The sequence below is a fragment of the Pygoscelis adeliae genome, unplaced genomic scaffold, assembly GCF_000699105.1.
Source record: "Pygoscelis adeliae isolate BGI_AS28 unplaced genomic scaffold, ASM69910v1 Scaffold93, whole genome shotgun sequence".
Taxonomy (NCBI): Eukaryota; Metazoa; Chordata; class Aves; order Sphenisciformes; family Spheniscidae; genus Pygoscelis; species Pygoscelis adeliae.
Genome location: NW_008824469.1, coordinates 584,193 through 604,348, shown reverse-complemented (window position 1 = coordinate 604,348; position 20,156 = coordinate 584,193). Strand labels below are relative to the sequence as shown.

Below are 20,156 nucleotides of genomic sequence, written 5' to 3'. Positions count from 1 at the left end.
ATGTAGCTCTCTACTGTACTGCTCAGACCCTTTCAAAGAACTGTGAACTGTTTTTAAAGTAGGAAACTGTTGGGCTTTTCTTGCAACCATTTTTTAAATTCCCCTTTTTCAGCCTGAGGAATAATTTGACTTTGTTTCGGCGTGGGATCGGCCCTCAGTGGAGAGGGAGTCATTAGTCTTAACTGGCACAAGGAGCAGGGCTTTTGTAAGGGAAAAAGCAGTTACTGGCACACACTGGCAATAATGATACAAACATTTTTTTTTCCTTTTCTATTTTTTATTACTACAGCAACGTCGGGATCAGTTGCGTTATGTTTTATATTTAAGATAATTAGCAGAATTACATCTAACTGTGGCCTACGGGAGCCGGGGGATAGAGAAGTCTGCAGCAATAAGGAATTACTGATGTGGAGAGACACGGGGGCAAAGAAAAACCCTGTCAGCTGTATCCTCCCTTGGAGCTACTACCATGATGTAGATTATTAAAGAAGCAATATTTAAAATACGTGGTGCGGTCCCTGCTCAGCTTCTCGGGGGGGGAGGGTGCCAGTGCCGGGGCCATGGCGCGAGGCTCTGCTGGTTGAAGCAAGCCGACCCTGAATCGTGGGGCAGCAAAAGGCAATAAAGTGCTTCAAAGGAATTAGCTAAGGCAGCGGGGCAGGTTGAGGTCTGTGGGGACACCAATGTGTGATGTGGCCCTGCGCCCACTGAGGGGTGGGAGGTGTGTGTATGTGGTGGGGTTTTTTTATTTTTTATATACACACACACACACAGAGCTATATGTGTGTATAGGCAAGACCCACCCCCTGCCCAGCATGAGCAGCTCCCCAGGGCAGAGTAGCACATTAATTTCTGCTGCATACGATCACCACATGGCTCTCACTGGTGACCAGGGTGACTGGCAGCCTTGCAGAACAAAAGCAGCTTTAATTAATAAATAAAAAAAAGCAATCCAGCTGCAGCAGTGTGGGTACAAGTTCAGTGCTGCCTTCCAGCTTGGGCAGCCGTTACCTGCAGCCTCACGGCTGCTCACCAGGACCTTGGCACACGCCTGCAAGAAACATGGATTTTGTTTATTCTGCGCTTACCTGGGAGTAGCTGCAGGGCCAAGTGTCACTGTGCCTCTTGGTGCAACTCGGATGCATCAGTGAAACGGGAAGCCTGAAGCATTCGGAGCTCAGCGAGGATGGCCACAACCGGGCAAACACAGCTCCCTGGTATTTAAGAGGAGATTTGTGAGGGTCCCTTTGAAAAAAAGCCTGGAATCAACATTTTCATCCAATTCTTTGTGACACACCCCCCCACCCCTTCCTCCAAAACGGTTACAATCAAATTTCATACAAGCCACAGTAAAAACCATGGCTCTTAGTTCCTATGATTAACAATAGACTATAAAGCAGTTAACTAGAATTATAAGTTGCTGTGTCTCAAGACAACACATAAGATATTTATTATTTATTTTAGTTCCACAGCAGTCTCACAATGATGTAAGATTTCCAAGGTTACATGTCACAAAACAGACTTTAGAGTTTTATGAGCAACTACTACAGGCAGCGTAGCAAGCGACAATTCTCATTTCCCAACCACTTGTATGTATTAAGTGTGTTCCACATTAAAAGGCTCTGGTGTTAATACTGGTGTTACTGGGCAAGGCAAGCAGCTGGTCTAATCCTGCAAGTCATGTTGGGATCTCCTCCAACCCAAAGATTTACATCCTTCTCAGCCTTTCCATGAAGCTACAGAGAACCTCTTTATCTACAGCAGGAGCGGAGGAGAGCTGGGAGAAGGTTACCCAGCCGTGTCCCTCGGGACATATGTCAATCGAGACACAGCAGCGACCGTGGCCAGCTCTGTACTTCTGAGTTTCGTTTACTCTCAGAAACTTTTTCTCTTGGTACAAGGAAGCGCTTTCCGCAGTAGCTCGCAGTCTATTTATAGACGGTGATACAGATATACTTGCTGGGAGACTGACGTCATCCTAACCATTCACAACGTTGCATTTCATAATGGAACTACTGATTAATCAAGAATGCTAACTTTTAAATCTCACTGCCGTAAGTCTAGCCACAGCTATATTTAAAGTTTAGAGAATTCAAAAATCAAGTAAAACGTGGCTTGAAGAATGATGCTATGGGTAAACGTAACTTGTTCAACACCACTGCTCGTTCACTATGATTTACTTAAATCGATACTTACAGAGGCTGCAGGTAAAACAACCCAGGCCAGCACGTACAAAGTCTCAAAAAATATCAGCAAAAATAAAAAACAAACTCCAAAGGCCACTTAAAGTGTGATCTATGTGCTAAAGTAATTTTTATACCAAAATTAAGCTTACTGTCCAGGCTAAGATTTTCTTAACTCCTATACTTTTTGGAAAGTATTTGCTATTTGTAGCAGACAAAAAAAAAACCCACACAAAAATCACAACTGCAAACTGTGTATGCAAAGGTTTATTTTGAGACTCCATCAAGACATCCTGCTGTACAGGATCCAATTTGCTAATGACTTTTAAATACCATTGTTGTATCTGTGGCGAGAGGAAGATGTTTAACTTGATGTGCTACTGAGAATAAATTTTACTGTAACAAAAGCAATGGAAAATAACCAAGTGAAAGTTGTGAAATATTACATTCTGCTCCCTTCCACCGAGGTTAGTACAGTACAATTCATTTTTCTTGAAGCAGCTTTCAAACAGCCTGTTATCAAAGCCCTCCTTTCCCCACCCTTTGGCTCCCTCAGCAGCCAAATCTCCAGTAACCACAAATTAGCTTGAACACGAGCACACAAAGTTCAGTAACAGCATTGCTATAGAGAGCGAAGTTTACAAAACACAAGTGTCTCTTAGATCACTGGGAAAAAAAAGTCCACTGAAATCAAGCACATGAATAGAAAACACTGCCATTACATGCTCTAGGAAGTCAGGTAAAAAAAAGCTTCTGTAAAAGTGTGTTTTTAAGAGCCCTTAATTAAAGCCATGAACAGCAGCCACCCATTTGCAAGGTAGGTCATTTCCCTTCTGCGCCTAACCTGCTGGTAGCAGTGGCTAAGGCACGAGTTACGTGCGTCTGGGCAGTACTATTTTTAGTGACAGTATTTCCTGAATAGCCCAATCAGAAAAATGACTTGGGAAATACAGAAATATCAGCTAATACAATCATTTAACGAACGCCTCATAGGTATGCAAGTTTAAATCAAAATAGAAAAATACAAAGATGGTACGTATTCCCCTTACTAACCATCTACTGCTGCTGGTAGCATGAGACAACTGATGCACACACCAGCCCAAAGGGCATTATTACATTTCCGCGTTTCTCCACCAACAGCATTTTCCCCTCAACCAGAACTGCAGCTACTTTGTCACCTCCCATCCTTTACGGGATGCGGCCGGCTTCTTTCAAGACTAACGCATCTCAGAAATCAGCCCATCCTGAGCAGTGGTTGTCTAGAATAATGTGCAAATTTAAGGGCACATGGCAAGGTGTGGAATTAGCTTATGTGGCGAGAGGAAACGTTTTTAGCTTTGAAGGAAAATATAATTCCTACTCATCACCTACAAGAGTGCAGAAAAAGCACCCTTGAACAGGTTGGAGATAATAAGTAGTACTAAAAGATAGCCTTTATCTTTTAGGCTAAGTACTAAAAGTCTTCCAGCCTCAGCAGTCTGCTATTTGTCCTGCAGGTAGGGAGAAAAATGGAGATTTGGCTTCAGGTGAGGTTGGGAGCCCACCATAGGCTGCCCAGGGACAGCCTGCTTTAGGGACAAGAGGTGAGCTGGCGCACCAGAGTCTCAATAGGGCTTCTCTAAAACTGCAGTTGAGACAAGAACTCTCAAAAGAACACAAAGCAACACGTGTCTTGTTTCTAGTGACAAAGTCTCAGGTGAACAGACATACCTGTAAAAGACTTTTATCAGGGTTGATTAATACACAACCAGAAGAGGACTCAAATTACAGGAACAAGTGCTACTGAAGGATCCGCGTAGGCTTGCACGGCCTCTGAAGCCAGCTTCCAAAGAGAAGGGACAAGTCAAGACCACGTGAAATACTGCCAGTGTATCACTGACACACCACTTGCCTTTTTTGAGTTACTTTGCTTTTTTTGTTATCCATTACACAACTGACATGTGGGTCCCCTACCTGGCAAGGTCTGACCATAGTGGGCTACCTCTCCTTTGCACAGGGAACGATCCCACCCAGAATGATCTCCCGGTGCACGTGAGCCCCGGGGAAGGGCCATCCGAACCCCAGTTTCGGAACAGGCACTTGTTGAAAGTTCACATGCACCTTCTTCAAGCTGCAAAACACGGGCGCTGCTGCAAATTCTTAGAAGAGCCAAGTTAAAGAACGGCAGCCTTTACGTAACGCCATCCCCTTCCCTCGCCCACCTGCACTGAGTCAGCACAGCGAGTTTTCCTCATCTGTAGTTTCCTATTTCTGCATCAGCAGAAGGTTATCAAATCTCCATAGGCACCACAAACAGAACGGATCAAGAAACAATTAAAAAAGGGATTTTCTTCCATATATTATCAGTCATTCTGCAGTAGGACTTGTATTTCACATTGCTATTCAAGTGACAGATATTACAGAAAATGACATCAGGTCTTTTTTGCCCTCTGACTCATATTCCTAAATAACTCTGGCTGACTCATTTCTCCTAACTTGACTTGGCTGAAATCTGAGTTTTTCCTCTATGAACAAATACAAGTGGCTTTCCCCCTTCCTTCAGCTTTTCCAGGTGAAGACTCTAAATACTTCCACTATCCCAGGTAACTGTAGGAAACTGAAGCAAAAGCTTCAGGATTCTACCTGGCAAGACAGCCCATCTACCTCGCTGCCATGACTACAACGTGCAGAATCTACTCTGAGCATACCTATCCTGTATCAGCTACATACAAAATGGACTCACTATGTCCAGTCACTAAAAACAGGACCAACAGATTTACTATGAATAAAGTTATTTTCTTGCAAATTTATGTTCTACATTCACCTACAACTGTTGCTACATAAAAACCACCATTAGTATTGAAAAACACTGACGTAACTCCACCGTGATTAAATGAAGCCACAACAGGAACACGACACCAAGAGAGATATGCTATTTTATTTAAAATCAGACCACAGTAGATTACAGAAAGACTTATTATGCAAACAAATCCACTGTACGTTTCACAACTTGCTAGGCATATAAAATCGCCCCTTTATTAGACTGTCCAGGATTACACAGAGGAACTGTTCAGGTGCAGGACGACTCTACCTCCTCAGAACTCAACGTTTGCCAAGTAGCTCTATATTCAGGCTAAAGGAATTGTCGATTCGAGCTCTGTATCTACGTCATTATTCCAGTTTGAGAGGGCAGAGAAGTCCCAAAAGAGGTCGAGACTGAGGTTGTGGAAGTTGGGGCACTAAACGTAACGGTTACCCATGACCGGACTGTGCCCAGGGCTCTGCCTCCTAGCATCACATGAAAGCGTATGTTCTATATAGTCCCTCCAGGGCCACTGGTACAGAGGTGACCTGTGTGGATCAGCTGTGCTAGAACAACTGACTCCGCTTCCGCTAGAAGACAGCACTGAAGTGCAGTGAAACTCATCCTTGAGTTTGAACCATTCGATGCTGATCATCAACCAACCAACCTAACCACATACAACTGAGTTAGTCATAACTTACAAAACTGCATACGAACGACTGGCAAAAGTAATGCCATCCAGAGAGAGCATTTTCAATGCTACCAACACTCTAAAGCCGTGTGACACATCGTATTTAAAAGATTTTTCTCCACTCCAATTGCTTTGGGGAAGTATATGCTATTTGCAGCAGACATTAAAAATCCTCAAGACAACATAATAATATATATATTTTGGCAAGCATACTGAGCCACCCCCTCTCAAGTCCCAGCTTGCCTATGGCATTTGAATCTCACTATCTTATAAACAGTGCAAATTAGTATGATTCTAAACATCCTAGCCATAGCAGAATTTATTTATTAGCTATAACAGAACAGCAGAAGCTGTCGAAGGGCAACAGGTCGAAAGCACTGACACACCTCTTGCCCGACTCATTCGGGTTAGTGTTCTGTAACATTTGCTTGTGAAAGGATTTAAACAGCTTTCCACAGTCATCTTTTTCCTTTACCCTTAAACATTACCAGCAGTCAAGTATATATTTACAGTTTGTGCGCACACACACACAATTAATGGCAAAACATTTTCCATGAGCAGCTGGATTTCAGTTATGGGATCGCTATAACTGAAACATCACATTAGTTACATTATCTATGTTCAAACTTATCCATCAGTGAAGGCAACTGTAAGCTTACAAATAGCAGATACAGCCTTTGTTTTTTCTGAAGTATGAGGGTGAGTTTTTTTGTAAAAGAAAGTGCTCTTGAAGAGCCCTTAAATTGAGTTAAGCAATGGCCATTCAAATTATAAAAACGCTAATATCCTAGTATTACAATCACAAGTAGTGATCCTAAGGCACATCAGCCACATGCATATGCAATAATGCATTGTTTTGCTTTCAGACAGAAAAATTGCATTAGCTTTGTCTGTATTTAGTTTGCACAAGAGTTTGTTTTTAGATAAAGTATCCCTGAAAGGTCATGTTATCACAAAAGTTACCAAAAGACAGAAAATTTAACAAGTAGTAAAAATATTTTTGGACTACTACCACCAATAAAGTTAGATACATAAAATGCAGTGCAAATTCACAATACACTTATCTATCACCTCCATCACTGTTGAGGATTTTCAGCCCTCGGAAAAAAAGTTGGCACTTGATAAGTGTAAAATATACCTGGTTGTTTTTATTAAATGTTAGCAAAACTAATTTGAGAGTGTTTTAGAGTTTTTGTGTAGCAGGCTCAAAGTACAAATTTCTGTACTCAGTCACCACCCTGGGTAGCCCCCACCCACTTTAATTCTTTCTAGGACATTAATCATTTCTACAGCAGACTTATGTTTAGCATTCAGATACAACAGTTGCCATCCAAATACCAGCACTAATAGCACAGCAAAATTACTTTGAAACGAGTCATAATTAACCATGCTTATACGAAGCTTCAGTGAGAAAATAATACCAAGAAAAGATATTACACTATTTTTTAAAAAAACACATCCTGTACCATCACTAGATTGATTACAGAAAAAACACACTTTGCAAACAAATCCAATGCACATTGTTTCACAAAATCTCCCATCTATAGAAACTTTCCAGACTTACACTGGGGAATTGGTTCAGATGCCAGTAACACTGACCAGCCTTCTGCCCTTTGTCTTCAGAAGGCAAAACAAGCCAAATAACCGTATTTTCAGAATAGAGAGCTTCCTGTTATGAGCTTAATTTCAGGTTAGTATTTGCTAGCAACCACCACACTCCAGAGGAAATGATTAAGGGACAGTCAAGGGCCTTAAATAAAGAAAAAAAATTAGATAATTCTATTTTGACTGATGCTGGTTGTGGTACAGACTTCCAAATGATGTAGTGCATTCCAGGATAATGATATGAAAACATTTTGAAATAATGCAGGTGCTATGACAGATGTTGGACTGCGAGTTTCTTAAATTACCATTAATTAGTTGAAAGTTATTTGTGGATGTGAGAAATTGATAATGAATTTATGGACACATTCTGTGCAAGCAACAAGTGTTAAGATTTGCCTCCCCCAATGCTAGATTAAAATACCAGCATGTGTCTGCGCCTTAGGCTTCAAGAGTCACACTGAGAATGAAATCTGAGCTCCCCTAAAAAGCCTCCCCCTCCAGTGGCATAAGAAGTCAAGAATGGATTATGTTAGATGCAAACAGCCACCATGGAGTTCAAAATGCTTTGCTGTTTTGCCTGCTTGCAGAGAAATGTTAACTGCAAATTCCAGATAGATACGCATGCCAAAAACTGCAAAACTAAAGGAAATGGGAAAGTTAAAAATAGTTCTGCCAAGCGAGAGACTGAGTTTGAGGGACAAAATGAAATTGCGGAGCTTCAAGTGGGGAATTGCATGATGTGAAAACCCAGTATTTGATTAAGAAAATACCCTGCTTAGGTTCCTGGAATCACATATCAAAAGCTAAGCACCTGTGTAAAAAAAAAAAATCACTTCTGTATCCAAGGTGTGGAAAAGAAAAAAAGGTAAGAAAGTCTTAATAGGCAAGGAAATAAAAATGCCTGGTAAAGTTTCTATAAAACTCTAAACTGGCTCTACAAACAGTTTAGTTTAATTTCAAGAGACCAGGACTTTCAGGATATCAAGCTATTTAGGAGTGGGAGGAGTATATACTTTTATTATGAAAAGTCTAAGGTAACAACTGAAATGTAGAAATGAAACTCTTGTAACTTTTACTGTCTAAAAACCACAGAACATTGTCTGACAAGAGTTTCAGCTCAGCGAGCTCTGAAAACATTGTGCACCTGGCCACAAATGCCGTTGTCTGGGCACACTGCAAAGGATGCTGATGCGGTCCATTGCAACTCTTTGCCCAGTATTCAGATATGGTCATTACTATCCAAACACTGACACTGACAGAGAATTCTTTAGAGAGACAAATAGCTCCCAGTTTGCCACACATACATCCAGCTGCGATAGGAATACATCAGAACAGAAGAGGATGCTGATTTATCATCACTAAAGAATTCAGAGCGTGATTCGATTTGTAATGTCAGGAAATCCACCGTACGTTGTTTCGCAATTTGATGGATTTACAAAATTTAGACCCTATCATCTTCCTAGAAAAACCTTGTTGTCACTGATAACTGAAAACAAAAATAATCACATTTACCAAATGCAATAGCAAACCTCTGTGCCACAGCTTAGATTTTGTTCTCCATTGTGCAAAAAACAGAGGCTTTCCATTGCCTACATTAAGTCTCTGATGGGGAGAAAAAGGAAATATAAGCACCAATACATAAGTTAGGCGCACCAAAATATTCACTGGAGGATAAAGCCAGGATGTGGTGGAAGGCGTGCTGGTCTTTGGGGAAGAGCTGGAGGATACTGTGGTACAAACTGAGATGGGTATCCTGGCTGCGGCATTTGACTTGCAGACTGAACTCCTGGTCGAGGGGGGAGAGGAGGATACGGAGCACCTGGATAAGAAAGAGCTGGTCCTGAACTCATGGCTGCAGTAAACGGAGTAGGAAAGCGTCCTGCTGGGACTGAAGAAGGTGGAGGGGGTGGTATTCGTCGGGGCACAACTGAAGGAGTGTTTGCATCCGAAGTGTAGGAATCTTGAGGTGCTGGTGTTGTCTCGAGTGCTCTCGGCTGAGCCTGCAGCTGAACCTGCGGAAGTCTCTGTCCCTTCAGCACCATTTCTTGGAGCTTCTCAATTTTTACACGTCGCAGGTGAGCCAGTTTACGCTTGCTCTGGTACTCATCAATGAAGGAATCCAGTGGTATTTCACCATCAAGAAATTTTTCTGCCATATTCTGTCAAATACGGAACAATCTCTTAGAAAACAGCATACTGCAAGAGAATCTAAATGGCTTATATCCCAAAAATAGCATAATTTTGCCTGTGATTTTCCAGCTTGCATATGGAAGATGACTGGCATACTAAGAATTCTGAGCAGAATTTTGAATTCGTTATTACTCAGAAGCGTAGGGAGTTAAGCATCATTTTTGCTTAAAATTATACTGAAGCAACAGCAGTAAGAACATCTGAACCTAGCTCTGAACATTCCCCTGATCATCAGAGATGGGAACAAATCGAGTTCAACAGCTTTCCAGATTGCCAGCTAAGCTGAATTACAGCTCAGTACTGCTTGCAATGCCAACAGAAACACTGAGAGCTCTGCAAGCCTCAGTACAGAGATGCAGATTATTGCTAAGCGAGGTTTAATACTCACGCTTACTTGTGGCTTTGGGTAAATGATGTTTAATAATTAAGAGAGGTGACCATACATATAATCACAAAATTCAACTTGTCCTGGGAATGTCTTTTTGTGATCACAACTCAGGACCAACAAGCAAGATTTTTCCCCTGATGCTAACACGCTATGTAATTATAGAGAACATCCTACAGGCAAATCAGCAAACAAAACCAAACACGGCCATTATTCTGAAAACAGACCACCCTTCAAGCACTTGCATCATAGCGAGTGGTGACTACTGGCACCTAGACAGATACTTTGAAATCATAATGGAATATTTCACCGGAAATGCTGGAGAAAAAACAGTGCAGGCACAGTTTTTCATTAGGTTACTAACTGACATCTGGAATGGATTAATACATATACCAGGCAAACACCATTAAAAAAAAAAATTCCACATTTATACGCTATGAGTTTGAAGGCAATGCCAAGGAACTTTCTTTTCTGAAGAGAAGAAAAGAAAGCCAGGCTTTCTTTTCTGAAAAGGAGCGTTTTCTCTTAAACTTCAAAGACATTAAGAGTAAAAAAATTACTCAGATAAAAAAATTCTCACTGAAACCAAATGACTGTTCACTGAAGTTCGAAGCAGAGACCAGACCATATTCTTAAAAACATCCCTTTAGTCTACTACATGTTCAACACTGCACTGCAGCTATGTGCATTGAAAGTCTTCGGTAAGGGGTGTAAGTGGCAGAATTGAAGTGTACTGTCATTACCTCTGTGTCTTCCTCAATCTTAGCCCCCTCTGTCTGAAGCAGCGCTAGCAGTGTCTCCAGTGAAGCATTACTGGATTGTCTGTCTGTAATGGCACAAAACCAACAGTAAATGACAGCTGGCTCTAAGTGACTTCTAACTGAAGCTATACAGCCTCAGCAAGCATAAAAGTTTTTAAGGCACATATGTACAACTAGCATACTCCATTGTTCTAGACAGGATGATCTACAGTAAGAAAATATGTTAAGTAGTTTAGGAATATTGTCAGAGTGCTAAAAGCTGAAATTTAATTACAATGATATATTTATAATATTGAAAGACAAAGCACTTCAGCAAGTGTAGTATTAGACACACAATACTTCATGATTCAGTATGAAATGAGAAAGTTAAATGCAATATTCTGTTTGATTTATGATTAATCACTGAAAATTCAAATTATGGTTTGCTTTTTAGCAAGGTAAACGAATTTGATCATTTAGAGATTAGTAAGCCAACAATAGGTAAGTAGCCACACAGTAATAGAAAGAATCCACAGTATCTGTTACTAGGTGTAACAGATACTTAATAAATTATTAGAAGCACGATCTATTTCAGAACTACACGAGAATGACATTTTGTTTTGTACCCTAATTCACACAGCTAAAATGAGACACGAAAAACCAAACAAAATACGTGCAACAGATGTACATTCACTTAGAAAACAGCAAATCATAATGGTCAACAGAAAGCGTTACCTAGTTTTGTTTTCTTTATCTGGTATGCTTCAAAAAGAACTTGCAGCTCTCGGTATTTTTCAGTCAAATTTGATTTCAAAGACTCCAGCTTTGGCTGGTACAAAAGATTGCCTTCTGCCAGACTGCGGTTGCTGGCAAGAGTCATGTCCTTGCTGTGTTGAACATTTTGGGCCTTCAAATTTGATTTCAAAGACTCCAGCTTTGGCTGGTACAAAAGATTGCCTTCTGCCAGACTGCGGTTGCTGGCAAGAGTCATGTCCTTGCTGTGTTGAACATTTTCCTGGGAAAAAAAAAAAAAAAGAAAAAGTGCATGAAATGACAGTGAAAATATTAAGCAAGACTAATGGTTATTTAGACAATATGAGAATTTCAAAACTTCTAAGTAAACAACAAAAGTAAGCTCTCTGTAAAAACTAGTACTCTGGTATTCTACCTGCAACTAACAACAATACTTTTGGACTTTTTATGAACAGTGGGAATGTCTACTGTTTTGGTGGGTATGGTCAGCTTCAGCTATTGCGATCTTTTTCCATGATCTCTTCTTTCTGCTATGCAAAATCCTTTCTCACAAACTGTATTTTTACTGCTCTACCAATATACTATTTCACTAGCGTATCATCGAGAAGGAATAAGAAGGTCTATGCCGCAAACAGCATGTTGAAAACATCTAAACCGACAATGGACTGTTGAAGCTCGTGGGGGAAAGACCTTTAGAGGAATTGCACTGAGAATAAGGATACCCCCTTTCAGCTATGAGCACCTGTGAATGAATTGCTCCCTGAACAGGAATTAATACTGACCTGAAGTCACTTTCCTGCACACTTTTTTCCCCATACAGCAGAGAGCTCATTAAACAGTTTTCTTCTCCAAGCTGGAAATGGTAATTACTTGAAGAGTCTGTGTTGTGGGCAAGGACTCCTAAGAACCGCCCTCTCCTTTAGGACGGGGCAGAGGTGCCCATGACCACTCCTGCAGGCAGAACGGCTTTTGCCCGATCGGAACAGGAACCGGGTTCCTGCTGTGCTGAACTGCCTGCAAAAGGCAGGTTTCACCTCGGCGGTACGGCAGCGGTTACTGTGTAGAAACCAGTCTCCGGGCGCTCACTTAGACATTTCTGCTAAGTGGCAGAGGAGTGCAGTTTATGTCACCCCAGTTTCTTCTAATTCTTGTCACAAATTTATGTGAGGTCTGACCTGCTGGCTGTCACAGCTTTGTGAGAGAGATTTTTACATTCACACCCTGCTACCTGAAGGTGTTTTGTATGAACTTTTACTCATTATTTAATGTTGATGCTTATTCATCTCCACCTCGCACACCACCCTTGCCACTCCCCCATGATGAACACTGATGGATAAAGCAACAGATGCTCCTAAAGAAATGGCTGAATCCCAGCAGTAAAATGCAATGAGACTGCAGAAGAATGTCATCTCTTATCTTATTAAAATGCAAAAAACAGGGACTGCATCATTACGGTTCCTTCTCCAGAAGATCCTTCCCCAACCACGTTAAATCAATTCCGGATTAATGCCAAAAGATTGTTCTTCAGTTTAATCCTTCTGCTTAACATATCCTAGCCCGAAGACATTGTTCCTAAACAACAAATGACAATTCTCAGAAAACCAAGATTCGGCAAGATTCTGAGTTTGCTCATACACACACGCACGCGATTTTATCAAGACAGTCTTCGTGAGCTTTGGGAAAGCTGAGGGTTTGGGGAAGTCTGCCCTGGATGTCACGTTAGAGTCATTAAAATATTCAGACATCAAAAGGAGGAGGGGGGAGAGGGGAGGGATCTGATTTCAGATTTTCAGTCTGAATCAACAAGTGGGATAGTTTTCCCATGGCACAACAGACCGATTCTATTAAGCTGCCTTCAAAATCAACTAAACATTTGGTACACTTTTTGTGACCTCCTACATTAATATGCCCCTTCTAGCCCACATTATCCCTGTTTAGCTACAACAGTTCTTATTTACGGACAGTTGCACTGAATTCAGTGCAAACACAAAGAGTACAGTGCTTTCTTCCTTTCACACTCATGGGTGGATATAAGAGAGCCACACCTCAGAAAACAGGAAAAGAGGAAACCCAGATGAGCTATTTAAAAGCCCCAGAAAAGGACAGGATCAGAATTCAGGTGTTCTTGGCAGTCTAAGCACACGACTGGGTGCATCAGGTAAAAATATTTTCCAAGCGTAGCAACAGTGTCTTTGAGAACATTACTTCCTTTTGAAATATTTATATACTACTTTAATCTGCTAAATTCAAAATTGGCTCAATGTTACTTAAACACATCTTTGTCCCTAGATATTGCTCTTCAAATACCAAAATTTTACTCTCTCTCACCTTGTTCTTGCTAAACCACTTTAAAAAAAATCAAGTCAAGAATAATGCTGAGTCCTAAATTCTACAGCAATCAAAATAAAATTCTATTCCAAATTGTGAAAATCAGAGAAACTGTACTTGCGGTACTGTTTTGTCTTCTCGATTCTTGCATCAAGCCTAAACAAGCTTCCAGCCCTATGCTTGAGTTCAACTTGAATCCTTTCCAAGAATAAAAAGAAAATCCTCTCTTCTCACTTTTGAATCCGATGCAAAACAATTTAAATTAAACTGGTGGCTTCCATTTGTTTCTTCTCATATGATGCAATGCTGTTAAGACTGTTGCTTTCAGAAAGTCTAAGTCCCCCTATTTTACATTTTTTCTAACAATTATGAAGGGAACTAAAATACACATGATTTAACAGCTTAATTACCGGCATCCAGCTTCTTACCAAATCACCTGCCATCACCACAAGCTTTGTTAACTAGCTGTCTTCTGAACTGCCAGCCAAAGAAGATTGTGTGCAAAAAGATTCATGGTTTCCGATGCCTCTCCTCTTTCACCATTTTAATGAGCAAACTACTTCCTTCAAGCGACTTCAATTTGATCTGGTGATGGTATTTTCACCACTTGCAAAGGCTGACACTCTCATTTCAAAGCAGTTACGCAGTCAGTCTGGGAAGACCAGTTTTATGAGTGAACTTTGATCTTTCTTCAGGATGAAGAACATGTACATTTCCCTTAGAGAGAAAAAAGCCAGTGGACGCAAACCTGTAAACCTTTCAAGAGCACAAATCCCAGGAAAAGGAACCTTTTACTGAAATCATACATAATAAAGAGGAAAAGGAAGAACTCCAGGTAAACAGACAGAATAACAGAAGAAGCTTCCTTAAGTCAGATGAGGCTTCTGTGGTGTTTTTAAACACTACTTTTAAATAACTCTCCTGCCTCAAGTATCATAACATTTCTCAACAGGACTAGGGAGAGGAAGGAGGAAGCAAATGCCTAACTTTCTACAATGATTTTCTGAATAACTTTACTTCTAAATAATTTCAAATGTGTAAAGAGGAATAAATGTCATAATGTACCTGATTTGTAAAAATAAGAAAAAAAAAAATCAATATTATGACCTACCTACATCAAACACAGAGTGACATCCTTTCCTGTCCTCGGCATCTGGTATCTAGCAATTATGGACTAGTCTAAACTTAAGCGAAAGTCTTAAAAATACTTGGTTTAAAACTGAAAGAAGTTAAGGTATTCGTAATAGCACTTTATGTTACAGTGCTTGAAATTACACAAGACTTAATGACTCAACTTTTTCCATATTATAGCACTTCTAAGAAGGGCATGTTTTTTCTACAGAGTTGAACAAAAAACATGATTGACATTTAATGATCAATTTAAGTGTCACTCTTGAAGTCTTCACTTCCAGCACTAGTCTGTGTAAATTTCTTTTAAAAATGGACAGTTGAAGAGATGAGAAACTCAAATTGAATCTTACTCAAAACCATGAGAAGAAACAGTTCCTCAAATACAAGGTAAACTTAGGAATGACGTTTAACAAAACTTAAGGAGGAGCTGGTAAAAACCCATCCACCTGTTCAGGACTTTTAAATGCTTCATGTCACTGAAAAAAGCTTGAAGTCTGTGGAATGAGTAAATTCTATTTCACAACAAATAGAACAAATGTAATCCCAAAGCAATGCAACTTGAATACAGTCACGATTTTACAAACCAGAATAATCTCTGGCATTGATGCTAAGGTCCACGTAATAAACTTTTCTGCAACTGTTCCACTGCATTTAGAAGTTAATTCAAGGAATCGGAAAAGCAAACACTGTGAAGTTAGCCTAAAAAGCCCTACAGAAAAACTTTCAAAAAATGTTGACTAATTTAAAACAAACAAAAAAAAACCAGTTGCAAAATCATCCAAGGGCCAAAGATACAGTACAGCATGACCAGTCTATTAAGATTATCAATGTAGCACAAGGCACGCTTTCAGCATCCATTCACAGCTTTCCACAAGCCCAAGACGATAGCCAAGCAAGGAATAAATCCAATAGAAGTTATTTTGTTGTCAGATGTGTTGTGCAACAAAAATGTGTATTAGCAGGGAACAGCTACTGCAGCAGATGTTCACCTGCCTACTGGAAGTGCAATGAAAAAAAAGTTATTAAGAGAAATAAGCAAACAGCATGTGACTCTAGCAGAATTGCGAACAAGACTACTGAGGTCATGAGCACTTCAACGGGCAGGAAACATTAATCTGAAACCAGATGAGAAATACCAGTCGGAATCACGAGACATAATGAGACAGGACAATATTAAGCAGAACATATGCTTTTTTTTTTAACTGCTAAGCTCTCACTATGAATTCTGAATGGGACAAATGAGGCAACGATACTGAGCTGCTTATAAAAGGATTTTAATGGCTGAAGGATTGCTCACCGCTGAGTGGACCACTCAAACCAAATTGTGTGTGCTGCAAGAAAATGAAGCCATGGACACATAGAGGTTATTAAAGACAAAAATCATGGTTTATGCAGCACTTCAAAACTTAAGATGCCTAAGAAGTGAGTTTCTTTAACAGAAATAATTTGAATAATTTTACTCAAGGGTTTATTTAATAAGCACTTCCAAGAACAGGCAGCAGCAACTGCTTTGGGAATTGAGACTCTACTACTTTCATCAGCTGCAGCTTCGTTTCATCCCACTTTTCAAAAAGGAAGAAAAATGCTGGATAAAATTAAAACAGAAGCTAGTACTAGCTTAGCAACATTTTAACTGTTTATCATTTACTCCAAAATAATGGTTTGCAGCAAGAGCTATTTGTGCAAAATGTCTCTGAGAAGCGTCACTCCTGTTCATCCAAAAGCACGTTCCCAGAAGAACAATTCCAGACCAGATGCCTCCTGAGATGCAGTCTGAGCAACTGAAATCCCAACTACTCACAAAGCCTATCAAGTGCTGCTATAATTATAAGCTTGCCTTGGCAAGCACCACAGCAAGTAGTCTCTCGGTACTTTCAAGAAAAAGTCTCTTAAGGAGCTATAAATAAAAAGAAGTTTTAAGTGGCACCATTTTAATTGCTTTATACATAGCATACATCCACGTTAGTCTGAGGTTTTTCTGGTCTTGCTCTAGTCTTTATCATTCCCACATTCTCTCTTTCACTTGCACATACTTGTAAATTAGGAATAAAATATGCAGTCACACTGCAGAAGTATAACGATGCACATTTGGAGTGTCAAATTAACCCCTGAAACAGGAGCTGACAGCTGCAGAGTAGGAGAATTGAGACTTTTATAGAAGAAGATTTAAGAGTACTTTTCATTACGTACTGGTGAATGATAATACACCTTCTAACAACATCTGTTTGGTAATAAATATTAATACATAGTCCAAAAGTAATTAGATTTGCTAAATTTAGATCTTCTGATTACGTAAGTACTAGCTTTAAAATGACAAAATAAAGGTTAAAAGGTAAGTCGAAATTCCTAAACGTTTACTCCAGAGCAAAGAGGCACCCAGAACTGCAATTTGTGCTCATCAGACCCAGCCAGGTTACTCATTTGATGCTTAGCTGGAAGAGAAAAATCTATAGTTGTCACCAAGTCCAATTCCTAACTTTGAAACAAAATTTCATGTTTGGCAAACAAGAACATAACCACTTACACAATGTGGTTTTAGGACGGGAGTGGGAATCCAAGAAATCTGGGCATGCATTCACATAGTTTTAACATGGACTGTCTGCACTGCCTGATCTTTTCAAATGGCTTTTGAGAAAAGGACTACACTCGAAAACTCCTTCTGTGCTTGCCAGTGTACTCTGAAATCCTGGAATGAGAGGAAGGCAATACATTTCTGACTTCTTGATTTCATATAATTAAGGTCTTGAAAAGTAAATAATTTTTGGCAGTAGAACCTTAGCGGTCAGTAACACAAGGTTGCGCTGTTACTGAAGTGATGTTCCAGTAGTTAAAAAGAAAATTCATTTTCACAGGAGAAATTCATTGAGCTACCACCAGTGTCAGGTCACAAATTCTCTCATCTATGCTGTTTAGAGTTATCACACTGAGGTTGACTTCTATAAACAATATACTTTTATTTCATAAAGATGAATACTGTAGATGTACTACAGAGATTAACCTCAAAGGATTACAAAAAAAAAACCCTCCTCAGTTTTAAAAGACTAGGAGTACCAGACAATTGGCTTCCTTCCTCTTTCTATCAGACAAGATGTTCGTTGTTCAAGCACTAAAAGCCCAGAGGCATCAAAAACAACCTTACAGACAGAAAAAGCAGCAGCTTAGCTCTTTGATGCCACATTTTCACTTAGCTGGGGATACAGTGTGAAGGACACTGTATATGCACATTACCCCAGCGAAATATGAACGTGCGCGTGAGCACCCAGAGATATATATACACACACGCACCCCCCAATGACATATACAAATCCTGCTCAAATGCTGCACAGGAATACATTCCCTTTAAGGCTGGAAGGTGCCTATTTTTAGCTATTAGCAAGAAAGCCAAGTGGTTTTCCAAATCCTCCTCTTTGTGAACAAAATATTGGGTTTTGAGCTGGGTTTCCCTTGCAACAAGGAGAACAAAGGTTTTTTCAATTACGGAATAATCAGCTTTAGCCAACTTTGCCGCTGAAAATACAAGTGACCTCAGAGAAGTGACTCAGGAATCATGATTTAATTGACATGCCACAATGAAATTACGAATCTAAGGACTTTGGAATAACGCTACAACCTAGCTACATATGGACTGACAACCGAATACCTACACAAGTAGCAGCGAAGTCACCATGATTCCTCCCTAATGTTGAGGATTTCCCTCTCTCCCTCTTCCTGCCACATACTTCACGGTGAAAAATCAGGACCCAGTAGCACAAACTCAAGCAGAAAACAATTCAGTGAAGGCAAAACCAGAAAGAAGTAGCAGCATTCGAGCATGGGCAATTCCTTCCAAGGTGGGTAAATGCATTTCTAGTTGAACAGACTCCACACACAATAGAAGAGGATTATACCAGACAGTATAGCCATATTTCCACACAGCGTGAATACCTTCAAACCTAGCCACACTTTCCAAACACCACAAAATATTCCCTCAGGCCTGGAGAACTTTACCCTACAATTTAAAAGCGCACTGTTGCCAACAAAAGAGGAAAACCGGAGGGTCAAATTGAGAATATGGTCTAGTTCTGCAGTGAGAGAGAATCTTTTCTACTATGGTCATGAGGTTTTCTGTCACTTCTGACCTACAGTCTTAAGTGTGCGCTGACAAATAAATAATTAAAAAAAAAAGCCCACTGAGCCAGGCCTTCTGCTGATGTACCTTGTCAGAGGTCACGCTGAAACCAGCAATGCTGCACCCATTTATATCTTTACAAAGTTAAGCCCGTTACAATCCCTTGACTTTCCTTAAATATTTAGTCTGGATATAGAAGGGTACTCCTGCCCCCACGTAAACCACGGTGCCTCGAAGATCTCTGCATGTTTTACTTATCACAGCAGTATCTGTTTCTTCAGCAGTTTAAGTTCTCAAAATATAAGCTCATATGAAAAGCTATTATGCCTGCCCCCTCTCGCAAATCTATTTACACAAAGTTCAAAATACAAAATGTTGCATAATGCAGCAAGTAAATTCCCTAGGACACCTTATTATCTTGGCCTCAACCTTCAGTGGGCCTCTTCATCTGTAATACTTGGACAATTTGGTTTGAGGTGATCCAGAGCAATTTCCTCGGAAGTACCAAAAGGGCAGGAATCCTAGTTGGAGGGAAAGCAATTATAATTGATTTTACTTAATAAACTAAGCTTCTTTCTCAAGAACATATTGCCACATTTTTTTTTCCTGGGGCTGTTGTCCTCTAATTTAAAAAAAACAAAACAAAACCAATAAATACAAGACCCAAAGAAGTACAGCACATTTCTTTCTTTTAAAATTTTCATGTAAATGGTTTCATCTTATTTGTTGTTAGCTGACTACACAGCCGGAGTCTTTTCGGAGCATTTGTGGTCAAATAAACCCGGAGCAGTCTCATTATCAGAACTGTAATACACAGGGTCCACTGGCATATAGAAAAACCAGTAAAAGACAGCCACAGCAGCAGGAAGAAAACAGGCTTCTATTTTGTTTTAATAAGCACAGATCCAAAAGCACGGCTTAAGAGTCTGATACACTGACAAAGACATTTCAAATAGGCAAAAAAAAAGCACCAGAAAGCCTGACAGCCTTCACTGTGCCCAGCATACCAAGGCGGGCACACAGAAATCTCTTTCATATTGTTTTGAATTAAAGTTGCGCTGAGATCGAGACCGCAAATAGGACCGACTTCACCCTGACAAAATCCTTCATCACGGCCAAGGCACAAAACAAGGGCTGTATTAACGGAAAAACTGATCCCACCTCCGGTCCGTCAGTGTCTCCTAATTCAGTACAAACCGAGCGTTTTCAGCGCGGGGAGCCCTCGGCCCCCCTCCTCTGGCACCCAGCGGTCGGAGAAGT

The 20,156-nt window shown here is 40.2% G+C and overlaps 1 protein-coding gene across 2 annotated transcripts; it reads right to left on the bottom strand.

The window, feature by feature from the left end:
* Positions 1-5,079: 5,079 nt before the first annotated feature.
* Positions 5,080-19,370, bottom strand: VPS37B (vacuolar protein sorting 37 homolog B (S. cerevisiae)). Of its 2 annotated transcripts, XM_009321177.1 has the most exons (5): positions 19,306-19,337; positions 15,866-15,903; positions 11,312-11,483; positions 10,580-10,662; positions 5,080-9,420 (listed from the first exon to the last, which is right to left on the bottom strand). In XM_009321177.1, the coding sequence occupies exons 2-5, from the start codon at positions 15,872-15,874 to the stop codon at positions 8,923-8,925; spliced, it is 762 nt and encodes a 253-aa protein (XP_009319452.1). In that variant the 5' UTR covers positions 15,875-15,903; positions 19,306-19,337; the 3' UTR covers positions 5,080-8,922. The 2 variants fall into 2 exon arrangements, with proteins under 2 accessions (XP_009319452.1, XP_009319453.1); XM_009321178.1 differs by lacking the exon at positions 15,866-15,903 and having other exon boundaries at positions 19,306-19,370.
* Between the last annotated feature and the right edge of the window lie 786 nt (positions 19,371-20,156).